We start from the raw sequence: 23,995 nt of genomic DNA, 5'->3' as shown, positions 1-23,995 counted from the left end.
GTGCTAAAAAAATATATCAGCTTCATAACATTAGGTATCAAAATCACTGAACTTTGACGATTAACTTGGCACTGACACAAACCTGATCACAAGATGAGGGAGGTATAAAAACTCCTCCAAACATGCATTTTTGTTGTTCTGTCGGGAAGAGCTCAATCACAGGTTACAATTATTTTGTGAGTGCAATCATTTTGAGATTCAGAGGCAACAGGAGAAAGGTTAAAACATTTGTGTTAGTGTGGTTTCAAACAATGTACTTCATTCAAATTCAAATAAATGCGTAGGAATGTTTATACTTTATAGACGCAAAATCACCAGTCCGCGTAACTGTGTGTACGACGATGAATCAGAATTAATTCTAAATTACGTGCAATCAGGGTGGGGAAAAAAAATAGATATTGCAATATATTGTTGCAATCTCTGTTGGAATAAATAACTGATACACTGACAGCAAATATCGATATTTTATGACAACACACTAACGCAACACACATAATTTGCGTAAAATACATTTAACCCGTTGTCACCGTCAATAAATCACTCGTTCTTGTTGCGGGGGCGCTAATCCCATAAACTGGGTAAAATAGACAGAAGCAGAGGCCTGCAAAAAAGAAAGGACGCAAAGACCCACCTGCAGGATTTGACCCAAAAGTGTGGAGACTCTTCAGCTTGACTGACACAAACTGGATAAAAAATATACAATCTGCAAGAACTGTTTTTCAAGCCGTAACAGCACCACTATGAATCTACAAAGCCATCTTGTTTGCTCTCATGGTGAACGCCACGAAGGTTATAATAAAGACAAACCAAGTCAGCCAACGATCACTACAGTTGTGAGCTACCCAATCACACTTCACAGCATCCCCACATCGTATACTAATGCTATAGCAAAAGTGAAGGGAGTGAAACTAAATGCGTGTGATGCAAGTTTGACTGGCGTTTCAGAATCACAAAGAAGTACGCTGTTCTTGTGTACAAAACTATCAATTTTCATTTACTTTAATGTGTCCAGTTTTAGTGTTAATGCACTTTAATGAAAAACTGTACAGTGTTTTAAGTCAGCCAACGATCACTACTGCGGAGTTGTTTCCCTTTGGGTCACCGAGGGCACAGAGTGTCACAGAGTATAAAGCAGTACGCTGTTCTTGTTTACAAAACTATGAAGTTTCATTGTCTTTAATGTGTCCAGCAGTGTTGTGATACTCATGTTAATGCACTTTAATCAATTGAATTGAATTGCGAGTTACCCCTATCGGCCAATCCTGACAATACTGTCCCAACAGTGAAATATGGGGGTGGCAGCATCATGTTGAGGTGGTGGTTTGTTGTTGGAGGTACTGGTGCACTTTCCAAAATAGATGGCATCATGAGGAAAGAACATTATGTGGAAATACTGAAGCAACATCTCAAGACATCAGCCAGGAAGTCCAAGGTTGTGCACAAATGAAAACTGGTTACAAAGTGGAGTAAGGAGAACAAAGTCGATATTCCCGGCAGGATCATCTAAAAGATCTAGGCCAGTGGTTCCCAAAGTGGGCGGTACCGCCCCAAGATCTGGGGGGGCGGTGAGGACGAAGGGGTCGGTAGGGGGGCGGCAGTCCGAAGTCAGAAGTTGAAGGGGGCGGTAGGGGGGCGGCAGTCCGAAGTCTATGTAGTCACTACATAGACAGCATAGACTACAAAAGCAAAAACTCAGGTTTGTAATTTCAAGCTTGTAATGTTCAGAATTTTATCTTATAATAAAAACAGCATTCTGGCGGTCAACATCATCTTGAGTTCAAGTCAACATGAAATTGGGGACTCGCCAGAACGCGCCGTGTTGTGTTGTGTTGAGCTGGTTAGGGTGGTGCATTCACTGATATATATTGTTACGAATGTACATATGACTTTGTACCTGTGTGTGCATGTGTGTGTGCATATATGCGTGTTCGTGTGTCATTGTGTGGGTGGCGTGCCTTAGATGGGGGGGGGGGGGGGGGGGGGGGGGGCGCTAGCCTAAAAAAGTCTGGGAACCACTGATCTAGGCCTATTAACAAAAATTATGGGCAGACCTGAAAAGAATGAGCTAGCCTTGTAGCCTCACAAACCTAGTTCTGTTAGACCAGTTCAGTCAGGAGAATCAGGCGATAATTCCTGCCAAAAGGCAATGGTACCAAATACAAATGAAATGCAGCCATGGTCGAGTCAAACGTCATCTTGAAGGTTTTCTGACCCAATCGGCTGTTTTTAGGCTTGTCACCCAAGGATGGAGTGACAGGTCCTATGAAGACTAGAGTCACAGCCCAACTCTTAGCAAGGCAAGAGAATTCTCTTTATGGAAACAAGCTTTGAAACTTAAGGACAAACCTGATTTACAGCAACAGAAGTCGCAACAACTGACTAGGATTCTATTAGTGGCCACAATGCACTGCAGGTTTCTTGTTAAAGCTACTTTAAACTAAAAAGAAAAACTTTTCCGTAGTTAGCAAGACACAAGATCCGGTTGGATGAAATTCCTACAGTTCTTGGTCTTGGTTTTTGTCAAATAAATTTCTGCCCAACGTATGACACAGACAGGCAGGTTTTTTTCTTCTTCAGGATGCATTTTTCTGACTGGTACTTACTGCTCTGAGCGTCTTTAAAATACGGTACTGAGAAATTGTCTAAAAAGAAAGTCTTTTATTATTTTGACATTTAGCAGATGCCAAATACAGCTATCTTACAGACACGACTGTCCCTATGTCAGAAAAGAAATCAGGCATTGAGATTTTGAATGTCAATGATTTTGACTGTCAATGTAGTCATAACTTGTCGACTTATCTTGGCAGCCCTCTTGTGAATGACTTGGTCATAACTGATAAACAGACTTAGCGTACATTAAGGTATTGTAACAAAAAATGTATTTGCTCTGTTGAAGAAAGAGATAAACATGGTGTCAAAATAAAGAGCAAAATAATAAAAAAAATTGCACCGTATTATAAGTGTGCACACAAACACAAACTTGCCCATACAATTTGTTGCTATTCATCAAGACAGCCATTAGAAAACTATCCATCCTGATTAGTTCAAAAGCTAAACACAAATTAACAAATCATTGAATTAGTATTTCCTTTACATTATTCATCACAAAATCTGAATTTTAATCTATAATTCAAGAAATTGAAAAAAGAACCCATGATTTTCAAATACATGACTTATTATTCCCTAACAGAACAAAACCAAAAGAAACTGTCCCAAAATATTATAAAACAACTGTCTTCCTCTAAAGTTCAATGCTTCGTTAATACAAAATGGCCAGAATCTGAACAAAATCTTTCTGAAAAACATGCCTCTGAAGTCATTAACCTTCATACTCTGTAGTACTGCCATGAAAAACATAGAGTCGCCACTGTATATTTTAAACAAAATCGATGCAGTGTGGATGGAATGCAAGCACGTTTGCTGAACATGCACTTTTCTGATGAGGAAAGGGTGAAATCACAAGTTGATAGCAGTGACAGTGAATGTTTCGAGCGTAATAAAGGATTTTCAGTGGCTTTAAGCGCAACTGAGCTTTAACACAACTCATGCTCCACCAGTCAATCTACCAGTCAGGGAATTGTTGGATCTTTCGAAAAGGACATTTAATAAATACAGCATAAAGCAATACCAAAATGGAAAGAATGTCCATATGTAACTTAAAAAAATAATCTAATTTCCATTACAAAAATTATGAATTAGTTGAAATCCTAGTTAGAAAGAGAATTTCAATGTTAGAAAAGCGAGAGCAACGATAGATCTCTAACAAACTGAAAACAAACAAAACCAAAACTAAAATGCTGGTGGGCCATATGGGGAAAAAAAAGCAAAGTTAAAAAAAATAAAAAAAAATTAAAAAAATAAAGACATGCAAGACAAAAGGTGAGATAATAATATACTTGAAAGAGGCAGACGTACCATTAGTCGGATGCTTTGCAAACGACACAGAAAATCGTTTTACTGCCGGCATAGACAACAATTCTGAGGAAACAAAAATTCACTAATGTTACTAGGATCCACAGTAAGTTGTTGATCATATGTTATCAGCAAGTTCGCTAGTAAAAAATACTAATATGGAAAAAATGTAGGTCTACCTTTCCTTCCCTTGTATTTGTACCCAACTTAATTCCTCAAATACACACTTTAAGAGTTGTCACTATGAGTTCTCAGTTTAATATAATGACAATGAAAAACACTACCTAGATTTAGTGGCCCTCTTCATTTACTGCATTTAGCATGACAAAAATAAAATAAAATAAAAATATGAAACAAAAATCCAGACTGGATCAAGACTAAAATGTCTCCACTGGTAAACCTCAAAATGAGACGCAACAAGATGGATGACAAGGACGAACGAAAGTGCGATGAGGATGGCAGCAGTGACGAGAAGAATGTTTATATGATACAACACTGACACCTAGTGAACAATATTACAGACTTCAATATCAGTTACGCAACCGTTGAAGCAGAGGCAAACGCATCATAGAGCCCTTAGTTGTAATTATCTATACATTATCACACAGTATTGATTGGAAAGGTAATGGCAAGTATTTTTACCTGTTAGGCCAAAATATAGAAAGTCACATTATATAAGTGCTAATATACAGTAAAACGTTGTATGATTTCTCTGTAACTCTAGAGCACAAATGTTTTGTTTTAGTTTTGATTGCACTTATCTGAAGATGGACTGATCCTCAAGTTAAGTGTCTATTAACTGACCACTGAACAGACAGAAAGTCAGTGCAGCTGGGCTCATGGAGAGAAATAAAAACGGCATGTTGGGATTTGGAGTGTAAGAGCCAGGTGATGAACAAAAGCGACCATTTTTTTCTCCAAAAGTGAGATCAGATTCTATAGACGAAAAAACAAGTACTACTGAAAGATCACTTACACACAACAACACACCAATAGCATTACAGTACTACAACTACTCTTTACTAGATTTAAACCAGTGAAATGAGATTTTTATATGATTAAAGATTCGCTCCAAAATATGTGTTGGAGTTAAACCGCAATCTGACAGACAATGATCTGAGACTTCATCTGAAATTATAAGAGGTAATTGTGCAATAGCCACAACTATTGTTCTTTATATCCTTAAACGTTTTGAACTGGGCTTGAAGTAGCATGCATATGAACTACTGAAATGAAACATGCTAATCAATGTGGTGTGGAGAAAGAAGGATGGGGAAAACACATTTGTGTGACTAAAATGGATATGGATCTTAATATGCAGTGACTAAAACAGGACTGGAAACATTTAATTATTGATGTATGAGCATGAATAATAAACATTGCCTTGCTTAACACGTACTATATTGTATATCCTTACAGCTGTAATCTTTTTAAATTTAACTCATACATGTGTAGCTGTATATCTGTATACAGTACATTAACATGCCCACAGTCTCCACAGGGCCTCATTCTCGATGTTGTATTAAATAGTGAGGTCAAAGATGAAATTTTCACTTGTTTTTTTTTCTGCTGTGCTGTGTCTCAAACACATACCGTCTTTGTAGGATAGACTGCTGGTGGAGAATTTTTTGCGGTGTGCGCGCGCGTAGTCCTGCAGGTTAGGGGCACTAGAAGACCCACCTAGGACAGTGGTGCTGAACAGCCCGGCACATTGAGAGCCTGCGAGGGGGGCGGGGGGGTGTTAGTCACCACTACATATAACATGCTGTTACTCAAATTACCATCCAAAGAGCGACACAAAGAGAGAAGACACTCAGACAAATAAAGAATGTGGAAAAAGAGAAACGTGCAGACAGTACCAGAGGAACCCATGCGACCTGAACTCATGTCTTCCCTCCGCTTTCTGTGCTACTTGCACAAGGCTGAGGAAACCACCATTGAATGCTCACAGAAGAAAAGACTGTCTTCAAAATAAGGGATCTATCTGTAACTTCCAGTTACAGGTTCTTTCTGCATGAATGGTGGAAATTAGTGTACATCTGAAGATTTAAGATTAAAAAAAAGGGCTCACTGATCCACAAATTGTTTGTCCTGGTAGTGTGTCTGGCATCATGACAAGCTCACTTCCAACCAAAATTCATCTGAATGCAAATCTAGATTTCAGTTTTAAAAAGACTTGAACATGAAAGCGCTAAGACAGAATCATCAAGTTTGAGGAGTTTAAGAAGATGTTTGACACCTAAAAAATTAAATAGATGTAATTTTTATCCTGTGATATTAAAAGGGCTTACAGAAACAGCAATCCAAAAACCAGCATTGCACAGTGGTGCAGACCTGTTCAAACTTTCAAAGGGGAAGTCTAACCAGAAAATGTCAATATATTCTGTATAGCCCCACCAGTCTAAACACTGTTTTGCAAAATGCACCCATTTTTATCCATCCAAGATGGCGGCCATTTTGCCACTTGCTGTCAACTAAAAACAACATCACAGTTGCTCAGCGCTCATGTAACAACCAAATATTGCTGCGTGAGAATGTCACATGACCAAACTCAGAAAACAGGTGCTGGGCACCTGTGATGTAATTTTCGACAGCAAGTGGCAAACTGGCCTGAGATGGATAGAAAACGTGTGAATTTTGCTGCTTAATTGATAATCTACAAACACAATTTTAATCAGAATGCCATATAGAGACTAATTAAGTCTTGCAAGTTTATATATTGTTAACGTTTGCTCATTATTCTCATATTTTCCTCAGTGTGAATGAATGGCCACACCAAATAAATGACAACCAAAAAAAAAAAACAAAAACAAAAAAAAAACACGATTCCTCTCCTGCATCATCTAAACACATGCATCTTAAAAGGATCATGATACTTACCTAACCCACTTTGTTTAATCTCAGGCGACTGACGAGAGCAAAACGAGAAGAGACGATAACTTCCTACTTTGGATGATGACGTCTCTGACAGGACCTGGAGGGAAATTAATTTTCAAGACATTCAATGAAATATTCCTGTCACCAATGGTGGCTTTAAATTTGAGCAGAGGAGGCCTACAAACACATTTTGGGATAGAAGTGTGTCAAAATGTTATATACCCAAATTGATATACTGTGTATATTCAGATTCTATTTTATTTTCCTTTAAAATTACATAAAATGAATGGTAATGTTCTGTTCATTTATTTTATATTGACCAAATCAATAAACAAATAAATCAATGAATAAAATACAAATAAAATAATACACTTCACAATTGGTAGTACAACCACTTTAAGGAATTACGTAAAATGGGGGCATGCTTCATCAGAACACAAACGGAATGGCTGGGTGAATGGGTGAATGAGAGACTTTGATGGTGTTGATAAAGATAATATATAAGTGCACGCCATTGACATTTACCATTCCTACCCTGTGAAATAAATAAATAAGGGCATGATACACATACACATTTTTACCCCCCAAAAATTTGAGAAAAAGCCAGTCCGCAAAAGGTGAACTGCGATATAGTGAGGGAAGACTGTACTGTAATATTTCTGTTTTTGGTGGTGATGAATTTTTCATCCCAAGAAACACATTTAGTGCAATTAATGACATTTTGGTCTCAGATGAATACATTCATTGTGTCAAAAGTTTTTAAAGCAAGCATCGCAGAGAACAGCAAAGACCACATGCTCTCATCCAGTAGTCATTGGATTTCAAACTGTTCCGCGGCCTGGCCAAGAGTCAAATAGGACAAATACGATCCGAGGGACTGACCAAGAGCCAGTCACTCAAAGAAGTCATGCCATGTCGTGTCACCAAACACTGAAAATCTATTAACGCTACATTTCCCCGTGTCAGCAAGGGTTCTTGAAGTGCAGTGACAATTGGTTCTGACCTCTTCCAGAGCAGTTTTCAGGTTTACTAAATTTTCCAAATTTAAAATGTAAAGTAATGCAGGATGGGCAGACATACGAGTGATTCTCTAAAAGTGTAGTCCAATTGCATGGTCAAACACTGAGTCAATATTGTATTCTAATCAATCACCAGATTTCACTGCTTACAATATCGCACAGATAAAATAAACAACTTGACTACAATTTGTGCTGTTATTTGTATGTTGAGAAGTGAAAAATAGCCGTTCTGGCAACTTTTCGTCCAGCAAATCCCAGAGGATACTAGTGTGATTATTAACAATTAACAATAATTCACAATATGTATACAACGAACCTCCATAGATCCAGTTTTATGATTTCGTATAAGTGGTGATCTCCTCTGTATGGTGATAGGCTCAGACAGCGGTACAGCTCTGTCCGTCTCATCGCGTGAGAGGTCCTCCAAACTTCCTGGATCTGTCTGTTTTTGTCCATTCTGAATGAGAAACAAAAAGCGAGCACGACATTATCTGCAAATGACCACCATCTACTGTAGTTGCAAGGAGTGATTGCACTGTACCTGTCGTGCTACCTCTGCCGAAGCTGGCCTGAAGCCAAAGCCAGTGGGTGCATTCGCTTCTTCCTCAACACCTTTAACCCCTGGACTAAAGTGAAGCTCCACATGGAAGCGTTCCTCTGAGGAGAGATCCTTTAAAGAATAAAGTACAATATATAATACTGCCATTACAGGTACATTATATAATACTACCATTATGGACAGATTAAAAGGAGCTGTATCATACCATTTTAAAATTTCAACAGTTAAATATTGACCTATATTATTGTATATTACATTTGGCAATTCATCTATCAAAACTAAATTCAAAATCTTATAATAAATGTTCCCTAGAATTATACCAGTGTAGAAAAAGTGTGTTAAGAATTTATTCCCACTCCAATTCTGCAGTTATTTTAAAGTAATGGTAATTCTACTGAACATTCCATTTTAAAGCAAACAAAAAAAAGCTATTGGTAATTGTGTGGAAGTACAACTTTAACATGAGCGGCAAATCTTGTGGGACTGCAACAGTGAGCATATCAAAGGATTATCACCATTTTTGCTTTTTTTGCCACCACATCAGGGTATGGGTAATTTGCTACGAGTAAACGTTTGTGATGACCGAAATTTAAACTTATTTTCAACATGGAAAAGTGGTACAGTGAACCCTCGCTACTTCGCGCTTCGTTTATCGTGGCTTCACTACATCACAGATTTTTTTTTCCACATTAAAAAAACATTTAAGTCAAAATAAAACTTCTAAATTGAGGAAACATGTGTCTAACCTTTAGGACAATGTAGTATTGTTCCAAATGTTTGTTTACATTCCTTCAGAAGTCCGTTTTCGCGTGTTAGGACGATCGCGAATTTGCATCTTGCCCCTAACTCGTTAGCCTGCCCAGTACTTCTTGTTGGTGACCGTACTTTGCGGATTTCACTTATCGCGGGTGGTTTTTGGAACCAATTATCCACGATAAATGATGGATTACTGTATATATTGCGCTCTTATTGATTTACATTTTTGCTGCTGTTGATCTTGGTTAATGATAATGAATGACAATAACTACAAAATGTCACCTTATTGTTGTCCTCATAAAGCATAATGACAATCTGAGTCATATAGTTGAGTTCAGAAACGGCACAAAGGTAATCCATGGCACGATTCCACTGCTGGTCTTTCTCTTCCTTTGACAAAAAAAGACAAAAATTGTTTTAGTGTGACCTGCTTGAATAGGTGACTATCAAAGAGATTCACATCTTACATCAAGTAAACCACCATAACGGAAAATACTCAGCAGAGAGTGGACGTGACTTTCACTGGTGAAATATAGACGTGTCCTCACATGTCGTCCAGGCGACATGACTCCGCGGGAATATCTAGAAACAAGATCTGCCAGTTAATCAAAAACATTCTCAGCTGTCATTTATAGATTTGTGCCCATCATCATTTGACTCACAGAGGGTGAAGCTTGTTGACAGACTCATCCTCATGAGTCCTCTGAAGGTCAAGCTGAATCTTTCTGACCAGTGGAAGGCAGTAGGCATATGCAATGTCCAGCTTCTCAGCTTTATTTATGCCATATTCCTACAGCAACAAAACAACATTGATATAGTCAGGATGAGCTGATGAAATAATGTCCTGGCACTTGAAGTCCAAAGGCTCAAATTTCTGCAGTTTGTAGTGTAACCGAAATTGATCTGAAAAAAAAAATAGATAAATGAACTAAAAATACTTCAAAGCTATTTTTGGATGTAGGCTATGTTTTCCGCTGCCCATCTTCAAAAAGACCAAATTTCAGCTAGCTGAAAAGCACCAACTAAATGGTTTGAGCTGTTAATTTTGACTCTATCCGACATTTATTTTGAATGGTCAAGAGAAGAATGATATCCACCAGAGGTAAGAGTCCAAAGTTAATTTCAGGGTTGATTTTAAGGTTTCAGTTGATTGTTTTGAATTTGAATGGCAACAGTGCCAAGGATTCAAATAAAATACACATTCATCTCAATGGGAAAATTTTAGAGAAATAAAAACTTGTCAATAGGATTTTTTTTTTTTTTTAAATTGAGTGCACATCACTGATCTGACTGGTTACAGTTTAACGTACTGCTTCTTAGATTTAGATTCAACTTTATTCATCCCTTGGGATTGCTCCCTCAAAAAATTCTGGTTGCAGTAGCTCACACAGAAATAGTACAAGAGTACTTGAACGTATTGCACATGAGTAACTTGTAAAGAGGAGAGTAATAAATAAAGCGCATAGCAATAAACTAAGTGTTGCGTAAGAAATAAATAATAATAACAATAATAATAATAATCTCTAACTCTTCTCTTTTTTTTTCCAGTTTCAACAAAAAGATTTCTATTTTTCTCTTTGACACAATTACTATTACAGGATTCTTTACTCTGATTTACCTGTGGGATGACAATGTCAGCCAAAGCACGAGAAAGTCTGAACAACTCCAGTGTGTCTTCCAAACCAAGAGTAGAATTATGAATGACATCATATTTTACACAGTCGTAAATGTCAGGTATTTTACTGATGTCATAACGGCCATTCTTCATGCGGAAGTCTCTCTCAAGTTTGGACCAGCGCTGCAACATCAGCTCTAGAGTTTCACTGTGGTAAAGTTGTAAGTCTGAGGATGGCAAGCACAGAAGACATGCTGGTTACTAATGCACACAATTTCTAAAATTATTGTTGTTATGCGGCACTGTTACCGCAGCCACCCGCAACGATGCTGTGTTGTGCACAAAGCAGTGGACCCAGTAGGACATAGAGCCTGCTCCCATTGGCATGGAATTGTTCATTTCTAAAGTAATGCTCCACTGTTCCATGACCACTGAAATTTTGGCAGCTCAACTCAGTCAAAAGTGTTGTGCCTTTCAGTGTATCGCTGTTACACGAGAACACAAGATACAGACAGACGAGCCTGTAACTATCGCGCTCTTTCAGACAATAAACTCCTCATGAAGAAACAAGACGGATGCAGTTTTGTCTGCAGTTATTTTGTCCAGTTATTTTTGTACCCACGAAAAATTCTCTTGCAAGTTGTGTTCTGAAAATAATTAAAACAAGTTAAATTAATTGCCGACATCCAGACCGGACTTGCATTTTGTCACAAATTTGAGGAGCGAAAGGTTAATTTGAGATACATATTTCAAATACTTTTGTTCTTCAGTGGAATGTTAGTCAGCAACTCACACCTACCTATCATGGTAACGTCTCTAGTGATTTGAAATAAATTAACATCCCTTGAGTCCTGGTGGCTTTTATTAGCACAGAAAAGCAGTACATGGTTTAAAGTATTTTGCCTTTTTTTATGAAGACTAGAAAATACAGATTTCCAACTATAAACAAGATGACTTGTCATTGTAGGTAGTTAAAGTCACAGTCGATTTGAGTCTCTTGGATACCAAGACGATTCCCTCAGATACAAAGCCAAGTTAAGCTTGCCGAAGTTGGAGGCAAGCTAATTATTAACTCAAATCTGACTTGAGTGAAGTCATATGACTTGAGTCCCCAATCTCTGTCGCCCATACATCCTCCATCTCTGATACACATGCCAAAATGTTTTTTTCTTGTAAAGATGAAATCTTAGATTAATTCATGAATGATTGAACGACTCACCTGCTGACTTGGGATCTTCCATTCTTTTGCGAATCTGTGCGGTAAGGCTTTGAATGAGGGCGTAAACCTGGTCACATGTGGCCACTGGGTTCTGCACTATTTTCATAGAATTCACCAATGATGCACTACATGTTGGGGCCAGCTGTCACAAACATAATCACACACATACATACATATCAATATTACATCAGTCATTACACCAAACTCATTAGTAGTCATGGTGGGCAACTCACCCTGTCATAGTCTTCATCAATGAAGTCCCTGTCCTTTTGTAGAATCTCATGGAGTCTGGCTTTAACTCTGTGCTGACAGCCACTGAGCGAGTCGCTGTCACTATCCAGCAGCCCGTTCATGTTAGCACTTTTCACCATCTGCACCAGAATAGGAGTCAGCTCACCTTCCAAGGCAAGCAAACCCTGCTCAGACAGACACACAGACACACACAGACACACACAAAACACATGGTTATGTACTTGCCCGTTGACCATCAAATTACCAAAGACTATGGGCGATTGTATCCACTCATGCACACACTTCATGCATTTGGCGTATGTCAGCTAAAGTGTGGCTTAATTTTGCTAAAATAATGGGCCAATTGCTTCATTTGGAATAAGATTATATGATAGATACATGGTGGAGATGCGAAGGAGCTCCCATCTATGACGTGCTAGCTCCAGCGATAACTGGCCTAATAAAAGGAAGACATCTAAAATGTTTACTTGTCTGAACAAAAGAATCTGCAGTGTAAAAGAAAGACTGCAAAAGCATAACTACAACATTTTCTGGTACCTTTGCAAAAGCTGCAGCAGTCATCTGCACTCTGCCTTCATCAGATGCATATATCTTAAGGTCATGTCTGTAGGTGCTATGCAACCGCAGCAACCCACATCCGGGAAAGCCAGCATAGTCTCCTGGAGGAACAATGGATCCGAAACAGTTTTAGCATTAAGACAAGGTTTAATATAAATACAAAAATTATAGGGCCCAATCAATATAGATTGTTAAGGCTCATGCCAATTTTGTGAAGAAAAAAATATTGTTACTCATACTAATACTATGACTCCATTATTAAAAGGGTGGTTGGTTAATTCATTAATTTCTAAAATTCTATATATTTTTTTATTATTTGTGATTTTGAAAAGCAATTTCTGATAATGGTATTAGGCAATATCTTTTTCTTGGAAAGTACGACTATACTTGAGTTCAAAACTAAACTAAAACAAAAAACCACCCCGAGTGCATTTCCAGTTTTCAATTAAAAACACGAAATAGACTGCTTTGTACCTTACCTTGTCCTCCAGGGTACATACAGCGAAAAGCCCTTCCAAGCTCTTCAGCTTGCACCCTTCCAGCAGGTGTAAGCTCTCCTCCCCACTTCAGCACAAGCAGCAGTGATGGACCTTCCTTTCGTGTGTCTGTCACAAAAGAACAACAAAAAATAAAGTGTCTACTTTCCCCTTCAGCATGTTTTTTTTCTTTTTTAAGTTTCTTAGATATGCTTATTTTCAGTTGTTTAGTACATGCCTTCTTCTTCACTCGAGGTTTTGGGCTGCCCATAGGGCAAGTAAGTCAGCTGCACTTTCCTGTTGATCCCAGAGAAGTGTCCATACCTTTAATTGTAGAAAAATATGACAATTGAGGAACCATAAAAATAAATGACTACCAAATGCTTCGTGTAATGTTGTTCCTGCAAATACAGTGAATATAAAAATTCTACACACCCCTGTTCAAAAATCTTGGATGCTTCCCCCCTTAGGTAGATATATATATATATTTCTTTTAACTTTCCGGTATTTATAAAAAATGAAATAACGTAAAAAAACTAGTGTGTTAATATACATTCTCAGCCATCAATACACTGATGCTTTCACAGGCACCACCACTATGAACCATGACAGAAAAGGAAAAATAATCAAAGTGGGGAAAAAATGGGAATAAAATCATTGACGAGAGAGAGAAAGCGTGAGCTACTTTCAGTAAGTGGGGATAAACCGCCAAATGTTTTTCCAAAAATGGGGTCTGCTCCCAAAACATTTTTTTTTTTTTTTTTTAAATGCATGGTACTCAAGTAAGAAAAGTGACCAATCACTTACATTTCTAGAACTGTTTTTAGCTGCTCAAGTTTAGACTTCTTCTCTTCTATCTCACAGTCACTCTGCTGGCCCAGGTCTGCTAACAACTGCCGTGTGATGTCCAGCACCTCCTGTTGAGGTTCACAAACCAAGCTCCATCAATTTACACCACGTTAAACACACAACAATTGCAGACGACTTATTACCTGCAGTTGCTTTGGTTTCTTCAGTTTTAATTTCCCAGTTTTGTACCCTCCATATTTTTCAAATAGGTCAAAAAACCTATGTAAATAACAAATACAGACTTTATTTGATCCAATGGACATAAAATATCTTTTCTGCTGTAGAAAAGTTACCAACTTACATGGGGTTGCGAACTTCCATCTTCATCTTCTGCTTTGGTGTTCTGTCTCCATGTCGGATGACAGCTATCACACAGCGCAATTCCATCCTTGAATGTCAAAATGTAAATTGACTATTAGATTAGTAATATCAAATCATTTAAAAATGCTGCTGGATATTGCCTCCTCAAAAGAAATGCACAGAATAAGAATTAACAGGGAATCTGTTGGATATCATTTTCCACCAGTTATTCATACAGGCTATATAGCTTTGATAACATCTTAGACACTAATTCATGAAAAATTATGTTGTAAAGAAAGTACAAACTTAAATGTGAGTGTGCAGAATATCCTTCTACTGATCATGAATATCAGTAATCGTCAACGTTACGATAATGCAGCAACGATCAGTGATTCCCATAACGAAATATGGGCAGTCCGTAGTGTCTGCAGTGTCTTTAAATTGAGGAATTACACTGAACACAACTACAAAATAAAAATTAGCTAAACTAAAATGATGCTATTAAAATAGCAACTATGTATAAAACTACAGTACTCACATGGTCCCTGAAGTAGTGGGAACAATTGGAATGTCCTCTGCTTCAGTGGGAATGGACCATGGAATCTGAAACTGTGGCGCTAGCTCACGCATCACAATATTCCTTAACAACAACAAAAAACAAAGAAGGAAAAAAATAAGACAAAGTGTTCTGGTCAAATACAAATACAAAACACACAATTAATTCAACACGCAGACTGTTACCCTAGGATCTTAGCGCAGTCATCATAGTATTTCATAGAGTTCTTCACAAAACTGAAACCGTTGACGTCGCACACATAGGAGTGCCCATTGGCTCGAAGAAGGTCAAAACCACAAACAGTTTGCTACAAATGAATAGTGAAAGAGAAAAACACTTGTATTTTTAACTATTATAGGTATAGTAACAGTGTTGAACAGAAAATAACAACAAAGAGAAAAACACTTGTATTTTTAACTATTATAGGTATAGTAACAGTGTTGAACAGAAAATAATAACAAAGGCTTTGCTTACCTTGAAGGCTAAACAGACTTTCCGGGCGACCAGTTTCTCCATGGCTGACAGCATGACAGGGTAACGAACCTCCTTGCCCTCGCTGTCACGCTCTACTTTCCCGTCCAGCGCAGGTGACTTTCTCGCTTCGGCATGAGCATAGTCAGGACCCACGGTATAGACCTGGAGTACAAGACAGACTACTGATCGAGTGATGCTCATGGAAAATACACTGGCTTCTAGAGTTCCGAAGCAATTCTCTGAAAAACTCTGAAACTTAATGTGAAGTGAAGAAAATGTCCAGATGTTTGGTATTTTGCTGACTTTGGTGGTAGATAAGATAATACAGTAATCCCTCGTTTTTCACGGGAGATGCGTTCCAGAACCATCCGCGAAAAAAAAAATCCACAGAGTAGAAAAGGTATATACATTATTTTGAAATTTAACGGGGGACATCATGCATAGCAAAACCAAAGTGAGTCATGGCTGCGCATGAATCTCCTGTTGCATTGTGGCCCAGTACACAATAATGAATTTTTTTTTTAAACCCTCCCCAATACTTTTATGCTACATAAAACTTTCCCTTCCATTAATAAGCTTTCCCACACTGTTCTGTGCATGTACAGTAATCCCTCGCTATATAACGGTTCACCCTTCACGGCCTCGCTGCTTCACGGATTTTTTTCACAGTGCATTGTGCTATGGCTTCAGAAGAAAAAGACACTACAGAGCGGAGTCAGGCTGCAGAGGTGCACTATAGAGTACGTACTTTGTATTGATGATTGAAATTATTATTTTACTGTAGTTATCTGGAAGAAAGCATTTACTTCTGTTAGTTAAACAAACGCTTGGGGCTGAAAACAGGTTTTGTTCTTTGGTTTCAATAATATAATTATTTATATTTATAATAATGGTAAAAAAATAAAGGTTTCTACTTCACGGATTTCACCTATCTCGGGTTCTTTTCGGAACGTAATCCCAGCGAAAAACAAGGGATTACTGCATTGTACCTTTACAGTAAATAAAAAACACACACATAATATTGTTGCGTGTCCCAACTCCTCCTGTGCACTTGTTGGTGCTTCTTCCCTTGCGCGTGGCTGGCTGCTGTCCCGACTCCTGGACAGCATTGCTTTTTTTCCTACGTGCGCAGCTGCACTTCCATCGCTTGTCCTCAGGCAAGCACATTGCTCAGAGGCACGCCCCGTGCGATCAGGGCTAATTGCCAATGTCCCTACCCTTAACGGCATTGCTTTTTTCTTACCCCACCCTTGTCGCTGTTCCTACTCTTTCTGCACAGTGGTCCATTTTTCCATCATGCACAGCTCTGTCACGTCTCCGCTTTTGCCCTGCTGGCCGGCTGACGCGCCCTCCGCGCTAGACCTCAGGGATGCACGTTGCCAATACGAAACTGTGCATGCTAATTGGCGCTGACCGCCACCACCTGTTCCATGTTACCCGCTGATTAGGCCATGTATATAGACACCGTTCACCAGTCAGTCCTTGCTGTTTCGTCTGCTTTGTCACACACACGCCTGCCACCTGATTTCTGTTTGCCTGAACCGCTATGTCACGTGATGCCACCCCGAAGCATGACGCGAGCTTGCTGACCGGCTCGTCAGTCGCCTCATGGACCCGTTCTGGTGGTGTTCTATCCTGCCTTTTCCCCTAAATAAACAGTATGTGTTGCACGTGGTTGTCCTGCCTTGTTCGTGCGCTTGTCCGAAGTGACGCACATTGCTCAGAGGCACACCCTGCACTATCAGCTTGTATTTAAACGCCGAACTCTCGTCAATTATAAACCCGCAAAGTAGCGCATTCGTGAAAGGTGAAGCGCGAAGTGGCGAGGGATCACCGTCCTAGCTTTGTTTTTCTTTATTTTTTTTATTATGAATTAAAACATTTCTATGCAGGACAACCAATGCATTTTAAAGACTTAATTATATGAAATTGACAGCTAACCCCATTGGCACACACAAATCCCTTGACTGTTAAATCTCTAGTCTTATTCAGAATTTTTCTATACGGATTTAACAAAACAAATAAAAAAAACACATTACCTTGACATCTGTACCATCTGTTGGCATAAACTCTTCATAGATATAAGAGCCAGTCTTCCTCACATTGCTCTCTGGTGAGTACACACTGCTTCTGCTCCCAATCTAGACAGGTCAAAAAGTTGATGTTAAACAATGTTAACATTTATGCGCACTTCATAAGTTATAGTGAGCGATGTGGTTGTGAACACTGAATGTTTTACAGGCACCGATCTGCAATAAACTCAGAAGAATACAGTTAAGATATTTTTCACGACAGAATGTGTCGTATAATGTTTGAGTTAATAATTACATTACACTAATCACCCTTCTTTCCCAAAATTTGCGGGCAAAAGTAATGTTTGCGTTCTACGGTATTGTGTTGTGAATTTAGAGTGAGCTAAATCCGCCAGTCCTGTGCAGCAAAGGGGTTGTTCCATGCCAAATCACCCCAAAGATAACCTAAAAAGACGTGCTCTGACTTGCCTAAAATTTGATTGAGGTTTAGTGTTGTGCCATGACTATCAACATATACACCAAGTTTCATTGAAATCCACATTTGCTTAGTCAAACCCACTGAGCGATTTGGCATGGAACGACCCAAAGTTATGAGCTTATACAACAGGCACAATAAATGGTAAGTTTCGGTTGCTGCATTATAGTGGGGAATCAGTGACTAAAAAAAATGCTCGGGTTGCAAAGCCTGAACCCCAATATGGCAGTGGGTTATTTGATCCATCCTTTCTTTCCCATTGCAGGTGGCTGTCATTAGATCAACAGATGCTATTCTATTCCTGACTTCTATTTTTATTCTATTTACCCAGGTCTTACGGCCAGCACTAATTTGAGTTAGCTTGCACCAACAGATGCTATGTAAATGGTATTATTCCCAGTTGGTGTACAATCCAAGTAATCACCAGGTCTGACCCTCCTTACATCAGAAAAGATCAGGCATTCTCAGAGTAGTACTATATGGCAGCAAAAGTTGAATATTACTGTATTACTTAAATAAAAAAGGAGATGTTCTCAAAGGTAGAACTAGTGTTACAAATTGTTTTCCTAATATATCAGCAGCACTGATATTTCTGGAGGGTAACGTACTCATGGATGAAATTAGATCTAAAGGACCCAGTCCAAACAACTCATCACACTGAAAGGTTAACTCTCAGAGTGAGGCTGGAGAGGGCTTGCTGGTAAATTTACAGACCTGCCAGGCTGAAAATGTGGCCATTCAAATAAAAAAAATAAAAGAGGTCTTTTGATGGGGCGGCTCAGTGGCGCACTGGCGCACTGGCGCACTGGGTAGCACGTCCGCCTCACAGTTAGGAGGGTGCGGGTTCGATTCCACCTCCAGCCCTCCCTGTGTGGAGTTTGCATGTTCTCCCCGGGCCCGCGTGGGTTTTCTCCGGGCGCTCCGGTTTCCTCCCACATCCCAAAGACTTGCTTGGTAGGCCGATTGAAGACTCCAAATTGTCCCTAAGTGTGAGTGCAAGTGCGAATGGTTGTTTGTCTTTGTGTGCCCTGTGATTGTCTGGCAACCGGTTCAGGGTGTCCCCACCTACTGCCCGATGACGGCTGGGATAGGCTCCAGCACACCCGCGACCCCTGTGGGGACTAAGCGGTTCAGAAAATGGATGGATGGATGGATGAAGGTCTTTTGATGAAATTAAGAAGCTGGGGAACAGTTATAGAAGTACAAATGAAATTTCCAAATACCGTATTTTCCGGACTATAAGTCGCACCAGCCATAAAATGCATAATAAAGAAGAAAAAGACAACTTAAGCCAGGCCTGTTTACAATAGTGGGCTGTAAGAGCATTCCAACAGGTAACTTTGTGAAATCAAGTTACTCACAATGGCTACAATTTTAATTTAACTTTCTTTGTCAATCATTTGTCTGCATCGCATTGCTAAGGTTTTAAAGTTGTTCCACCTGTACAATAACCTACCTCCTTTTTGCAGCAACAAGTACAAGACCAGGAATATTTCTAAACTCAATAATGAATTGATTTATTTTTATTAAATACGAAGGTTTAATGGTTTTATCTAGTTTTACTTTCTGCAGGTTTTTGCCTCTAAATTTCGTTGTTTAAAAAAAAAAATTACTGAAGGGCAACATATTGTAAAACAGTCAAATGTTATCTTTAATTCATATATCTATTGGAAGTGAAGAAAAAAATAAGTTAATAGAGTAGGTATATCTTTTTTACAATCTGTTGATTAATCAGTAATTGTTTTAATTTTCTTTCAAATATCGGCATTAGCCTTGAAAAAATTCATATCGGTTAGATTGATTGATAGATAGCTAGCTAGCACAACACCTTTAAGATACATGAAGGTTAGGAGACCAGACCTTTCTGAAGAGACGTTGGCTTCCACCACCGGCAGAAGTAGGGTAATAGATGTAGACATTGTGGTCCTCAGCACAGACGGGCTTCTCAACAAAAGGCTTCTGGAATATTTCTCCATTCACCTCCACATGGTCCTCTCCTTCCACCAGGTTACACTCTGGAGACATCAGAGCAAATGTTTCTGTTTGCAAGCTATTTTTTTTTTTTCACAAGAACCTCACCATCTAAGCCAGGGGTGGCCAACCAGTCAGAGACTAAGAGCCACATTTTTTACTGTGTTACCGCAAAGAGCCACATCATACACATGAGAGCACACATAAACATCACCCCCCCCAACTAACCCTGACTTTACTTTTCGCTTTCCACATTCTACTTTTCCTAATGTTAACTGTCTTAAACATAAACACACTCAGTGCCAATGTGAGCTCATTACTAACCATCTGGTTTATCTGGGTCACGATTCAGCACAGCATAGCGTGGCAGATCAATCCCTTCCTCTTGCAGAATACGATATACTTCTCTCCTGCCAAAAATGTGGTAGCAGGTCCAAAAAAAAGATTCAATTGCATCCTCAATGCTATTTATTTGGTAAAGCATGATTCAAACAACACTGGCAAATAATTGAAAAGCTGTACCTATCCTGTATGTAGTACTGCATGTTGAGGTCGTTGATGAGCAGAGGATTTCTAAGTTTGGCATAGCTCACAGCTTTATCCAGCGGAAATCCTGGTTTGCAAACAGAAAAAACATTAACAATCACCTTCATCCATTATTGCATAAATATGCAAAATGTTAATTGTGGTTTAACAGTTTGTGTTCAAGGCACATAAGTCTCATCATACAACTGTTTTTTTATAATCCTAAGGGCCTGTGTGCAATTGTATCTGGTGAAGACGCACCTTTGGAGTGAAAAGAGATGAGGCAGTCACACAGAGGCCAGTTTTCCACAGGCTCATTGAGGATGACGTCCTCCGGAAAGATGACAACAGTGATGTACTCAAACCTGCATAGCCTCTCCAGGATCTGGGTCATTGGCTTGGACTTGGACTTCTTCATCATGCAGCATATCCCCACAACAATCTGTTGCTCAGGTGGCTGAACAAGAATGATGGAGATTTTTTTAACAATAATTTTATGCATTTATCATACCCCTATAACAAACACCAGTTTAGCGCATATTCTGGTGATCCACAACTATGTCTTCTGTAAAATATCCATTCGTTTGTGGACAGTAGAGACACGACTCGACTTTGCCTACTTGTCTCATCATTTACTGCATGTCCACAATATTGCTTTTAAAACACGGAATCTGTTCAGTCTATTTAAATTGTGATGTAAACAAAAGTCAAGCCTAATCAGAATTTATTTCGTTTAACTTGGCAGTAAAGCGCTTGCTTCTGATTAAAAGTTACGTCATTTGTAAATGTAATCAAATACGATTTTATTCAAGTAAATAATTAACATACATCAAGAGCCATATATTAGTCAAGAGTTTGTGTGGAGGTCCTTACAGAGTCTGTGTCTTCGTCGTCCTCATACAGTTCCATGTCTGTTCTTATGCTATCCTCCACAACCTCGCTCTCATCGTCTTCGCAGCCCACGAAGAATCTGGGAGCGCCACACCGGCTCTCGCCCGGGCTGTTGGGCTCGGACATCACAGTCTCCCGCGGCAGCCCACAGCGTCCCACCGCGCCATCGTACACCACCACACCACCGGAGCGCGCCACCGATGGAAGGGCACGAGGCCAGAGGACACAAATGCTTCCACTCTGCCTGAGTGGGACAGCAGGATAGGTGAGGATAGATGCTGAGGAGAAAAATGGGCCTCAAAGATTGGCGTTCAAATCAGTGGCAGGGGACAGACAGTAAGTCTCAATGGTCCTCTGCAACAAAGCTGTCACTGGAATTTGTAAGTGATGATGACATCTATCTCTTGGACTTTCATTTGTCCATGACAAGGCTGATAGTTCTGTAAGAAAAACAAAAGCAATACATCTTAATAATTTTGTGAAGTCACCTTGGCATTTTTTCTGGATGCAAGTTCTTAAAAAAAACAAAAACTAAACGGGTAGGAGACCGATTAGCCTTCAAGACTTCTCAATCTTCCGTGCTAAAGCATTTGTCACTGTCTTCTACATTATAACTGATGTCGTCTGTGATATTGATACATGCAATTATCTGGTTGCAGGACACCATGAAACTAGCATCATGTTGCATCAATATGACACGTTTGCTGAATTCTGTCCAAAAGGCAAAAGTGGATAAATTTGCCATATGTGTCTTCTATCATAGTTCTGATGCATCATTTTGGCAGAAACCGTGTAAAGCAGGCAGTGTAACATTTACGAAACAACTGATGACCTAACTTTTTTTTTTGTGGAAAGAGAAGTTTCTAGTTTCTTGAGTTTGATTTGAAAAACGGTAATGGTACCTACTGTCGATACAAAAGCCCCTTTTGAGCTGCGTGCTAAAGGCAATGCTTGCTAGCTAAGATGCCTAAGTCATCATCATATATCATTGAATGTGCAGGGGAAATGTTTAATTAATTCCATACTAATGACTGCTCTAGCTGAAGTACTGTATTTCATTACACCCAAACGTTTTTTTGTGTTCTTATGGTAAAATAGCTCTGCCAAAACGACAATACGCTAATTAGTTAATGATCATATTATGGGTTGTGAACATTAAGTGAAGTTCCAGTCATCTAATACTTTCTTTTTAAAACTAAAAGCACAATAATCAGTCCCCGTAACTGAAGTAAAACTCAAGCAACATAACTTTCTCCCTGACTACATCTCAGATGAGTTTTAAATTCCACAGAGTAACGACAAAATGACAATACTTCAAGATTGCTGTGCAGAGATCACATTTGCTTTAAATAACATGACAAGCGCACTTGGCAAGCAGTGCACGAAGAGACATCCAATACGACCATGTTGTATTTTCCATCTGTGTATGCAAACTTAGACATTTACTAGCTGATTCTGGCAGATTATATATCTCGGTTGTTCTCCTATTGGACTTTTTTTTCCCAAATAATGCAAGTCAGCATGCAATAACATCAAAACGACATATAACTTTGCTTTGGTGTGAATAATGACGCTGTCGCCTTGATAGACGAGGCAGGGTGACAATTACTAACGTTGCTGTTGTGACGTCTCTTTGACAAATGCAAGTAGGCTACGCAGATTCATGTATGTGCGAAACATGTCAGCAATTCATCATGTCCATAAAAGGCAATATTCATCATTGCAACCAACTCTCGACAGTCGTTTTAAAAGACAAAGCCCATCACAGTCCAAATTCATATTGTAAGATAACGCTGATGTTAGCATACATTAGCATTCAACAGGGTCAAGAATGTAAACATTGATTTCACAAAGCTCTTGTCTGCATCGGAAGCAGAAAAATCTGCTAACGTGACTTATGATTCTAAATATTAACATTGGCGAAGGTCAACAATACTTCCTTTACAATATTCAAATTAGAAAATAAACTTACAATGCTGCTGGACCTTCATGCAATAATTGCTTCCTGCCTTGACACTTTGCGTGTGAAACCTATCTTACTTTTTTTTCTCTCGCTACAAAACATAAGAGGAACGTTTAAATTAACCAATAGCAGTTGGGAAGAATTTTAGGGAGGCGTTCCACAGAAAACACAGCAGCCAATAATCAACGACCTAATGGGTATAGCCTCATTCGTGAAGTACGTGGTGGGGCGTTAGCGGCCTCTAGCGTTAGCATTGATTAGACCGTGGACCGTGGGGTCATAAAATGTCAACCTTTTCGTCCAAATTCAGCTGGGAACTGCGTAGAGAAAATCGATGGATAATTTTAACCCCTTACGTGAAAATTAAATTAACAAAATGTGCTCAATTGAGTTACTGTGTATCTCAAAGTAATGCACTGTACTACTACTTATGAGAGGAGTTTATGTGAGATTGTGACGTTTTATGTGTTCAAGCTGCCATCTGATTTGCTGTGAGAAGTGAGGTACAACCTGGACAAGTCTGATCACCAGACAGGCAGATAATATAGTGACTTTAACAAGTCAGCTACATGTTTTTGGATGGATGGATGGATGGATGGATGGATGGATGGATGGATGGATGGATGGATGGATGGATGGATGGATGGATGGATGGATGGATGGATGGATGGATGGATGGATGGATGGATGGATGGACTTGATGGATGGATGGATG

The 23,995-nt window shown here is 39.1% G+C and overlaps 1 protein-coding gene across 5 annotated transcripts in view; it reads right to left on the bottom strand.

Annotated features, from left to right (window-relative positions):
* ppip5k1a (diphosphoinositol pentakisphosphate kinase 1a) overlaps window positions 1-23,449 on the bottom strand; it is a 31,394-nt gene extending 7,945 nt beyond the window's left edge. For 2 of the 5 annotated variants that reach the window (XM_049717773.1, XM_049717775.1), the window contains exons 1-26: window positions 23,290-23,449; window positions 21,300-21,757; window positions 20,688-20,883; window positions 20,424-20,514; window positions 20,226-20,311; window positions 19,791-19,945; window positions 17,462-17,563; window positions 15,423-15,584; window positions 15,134-15,255; window positions 14,931-15,032; window positions 14,394-14,480; window positions 14,236-14,311; window positions 14,051-14,160; window positions 13,482-13,567; window positions 13,247-13,372; window positions 12,747-12,868; window positions 12,191-12,373; window positions 11,958-12,099; window positions 10,742-10,965; window positions 9,786-9,913; window positions 9,591-9,705; window positions 9,406-9,513; window positions 8,350-8,478; window positions 8,125-8,265; window positions 6,793-6,886; window positions 5,506-5,631 (exon numbers count right to left, since the gene is read on the bottom strand). In XM_049717773.1, the coding sequence (XP_049573730.1) occupies window positions 5,506-5,631; window positions 6,793-6,886; window positions 8,125-8,265; window positions 8,350-8,478; window positions 9,406-9,513; window positions 9,591-9,705; window positions 9,786-9,913; window positions 10,742-10,965; window positions 11,958-12,099; window positions 12,191-12,373; window positions 12,747-12,868; window positions 13,247-13,372; window positions 13,482-13,567; window positions 14,051-14,160; window positions 14,236-14,311; window positions 14,394-14,480; window positions 14,931-15,032; window positions 15,134-15,255; window positions 15,423-15,584; window positions 17,462-17,563; window positions 19,791-19,945; window positions 20,226-20,311; window positions 20,424-20,514; window positions 20,688-20,883; window positions 21,300-21,443 (3,157 nt within the window). In that variant the 5' untranslated portion in view covers window positions 21,444-21,757; window positions 23,290-23,449. Of the gene's footprint in view, window positions 1-3,915; window positions 3,979-4,011; window positions 4,849-5,505; window positions 5,632-6,792; window positions 6,887-8,124; window positions 8,266-8,349; window positions 8,479-9,405; window positions 9,514-9,590; window positions 9,706-9,785; window positions 9,914-10,741; window positions 10,966-11,957; window positions 12,100-12,190; window positions 12,374-12,746; window positions 12,869-13,246; window positions 13,373-13,481; window positions 13,568-14,050; window positions 14,161-14,235; window positions 14,312-14,393; window positions 14,481-14,930; window positions 15,033-15,133; window positions 15,256-15,422; window positions 15,585-17,461; window positions 17,564-19,790; window positions 19,946-20,225; window positions 20,312-20,423; window positions 20,515-20,687; window positions 20,884-21,299; window positions 21,758-23,289 lie in introns of those variants that run through there. The other 3 variants (XM_049717774.1, XM_049717777.2, XM_049717776.1) reach the window with 3 other exon arrangements.
* Between the last annotated feature and the right edge of the window lie 546 nt (window positions 23,450-23,995).

The sequence above is a fragment of the Syngnathus scovelli genome, chromosome 4 (assembly GCF_024217435.2).
Source record: "Syngnathus scovelli strain Florida chromosome 4, RoL_Ssco_1.2, whole genome shotgun sequence".
NCBI classification, from domain to species: Eukaryota; Metazoa; Chordata; class Actinopteri; order Syngnathiformes; family Syngnathidae; genus Syngnathus; species Syngnathus scovelli.
This window is presented reverse-complemented; position numbering and strand designations above follow the sequence as displayed.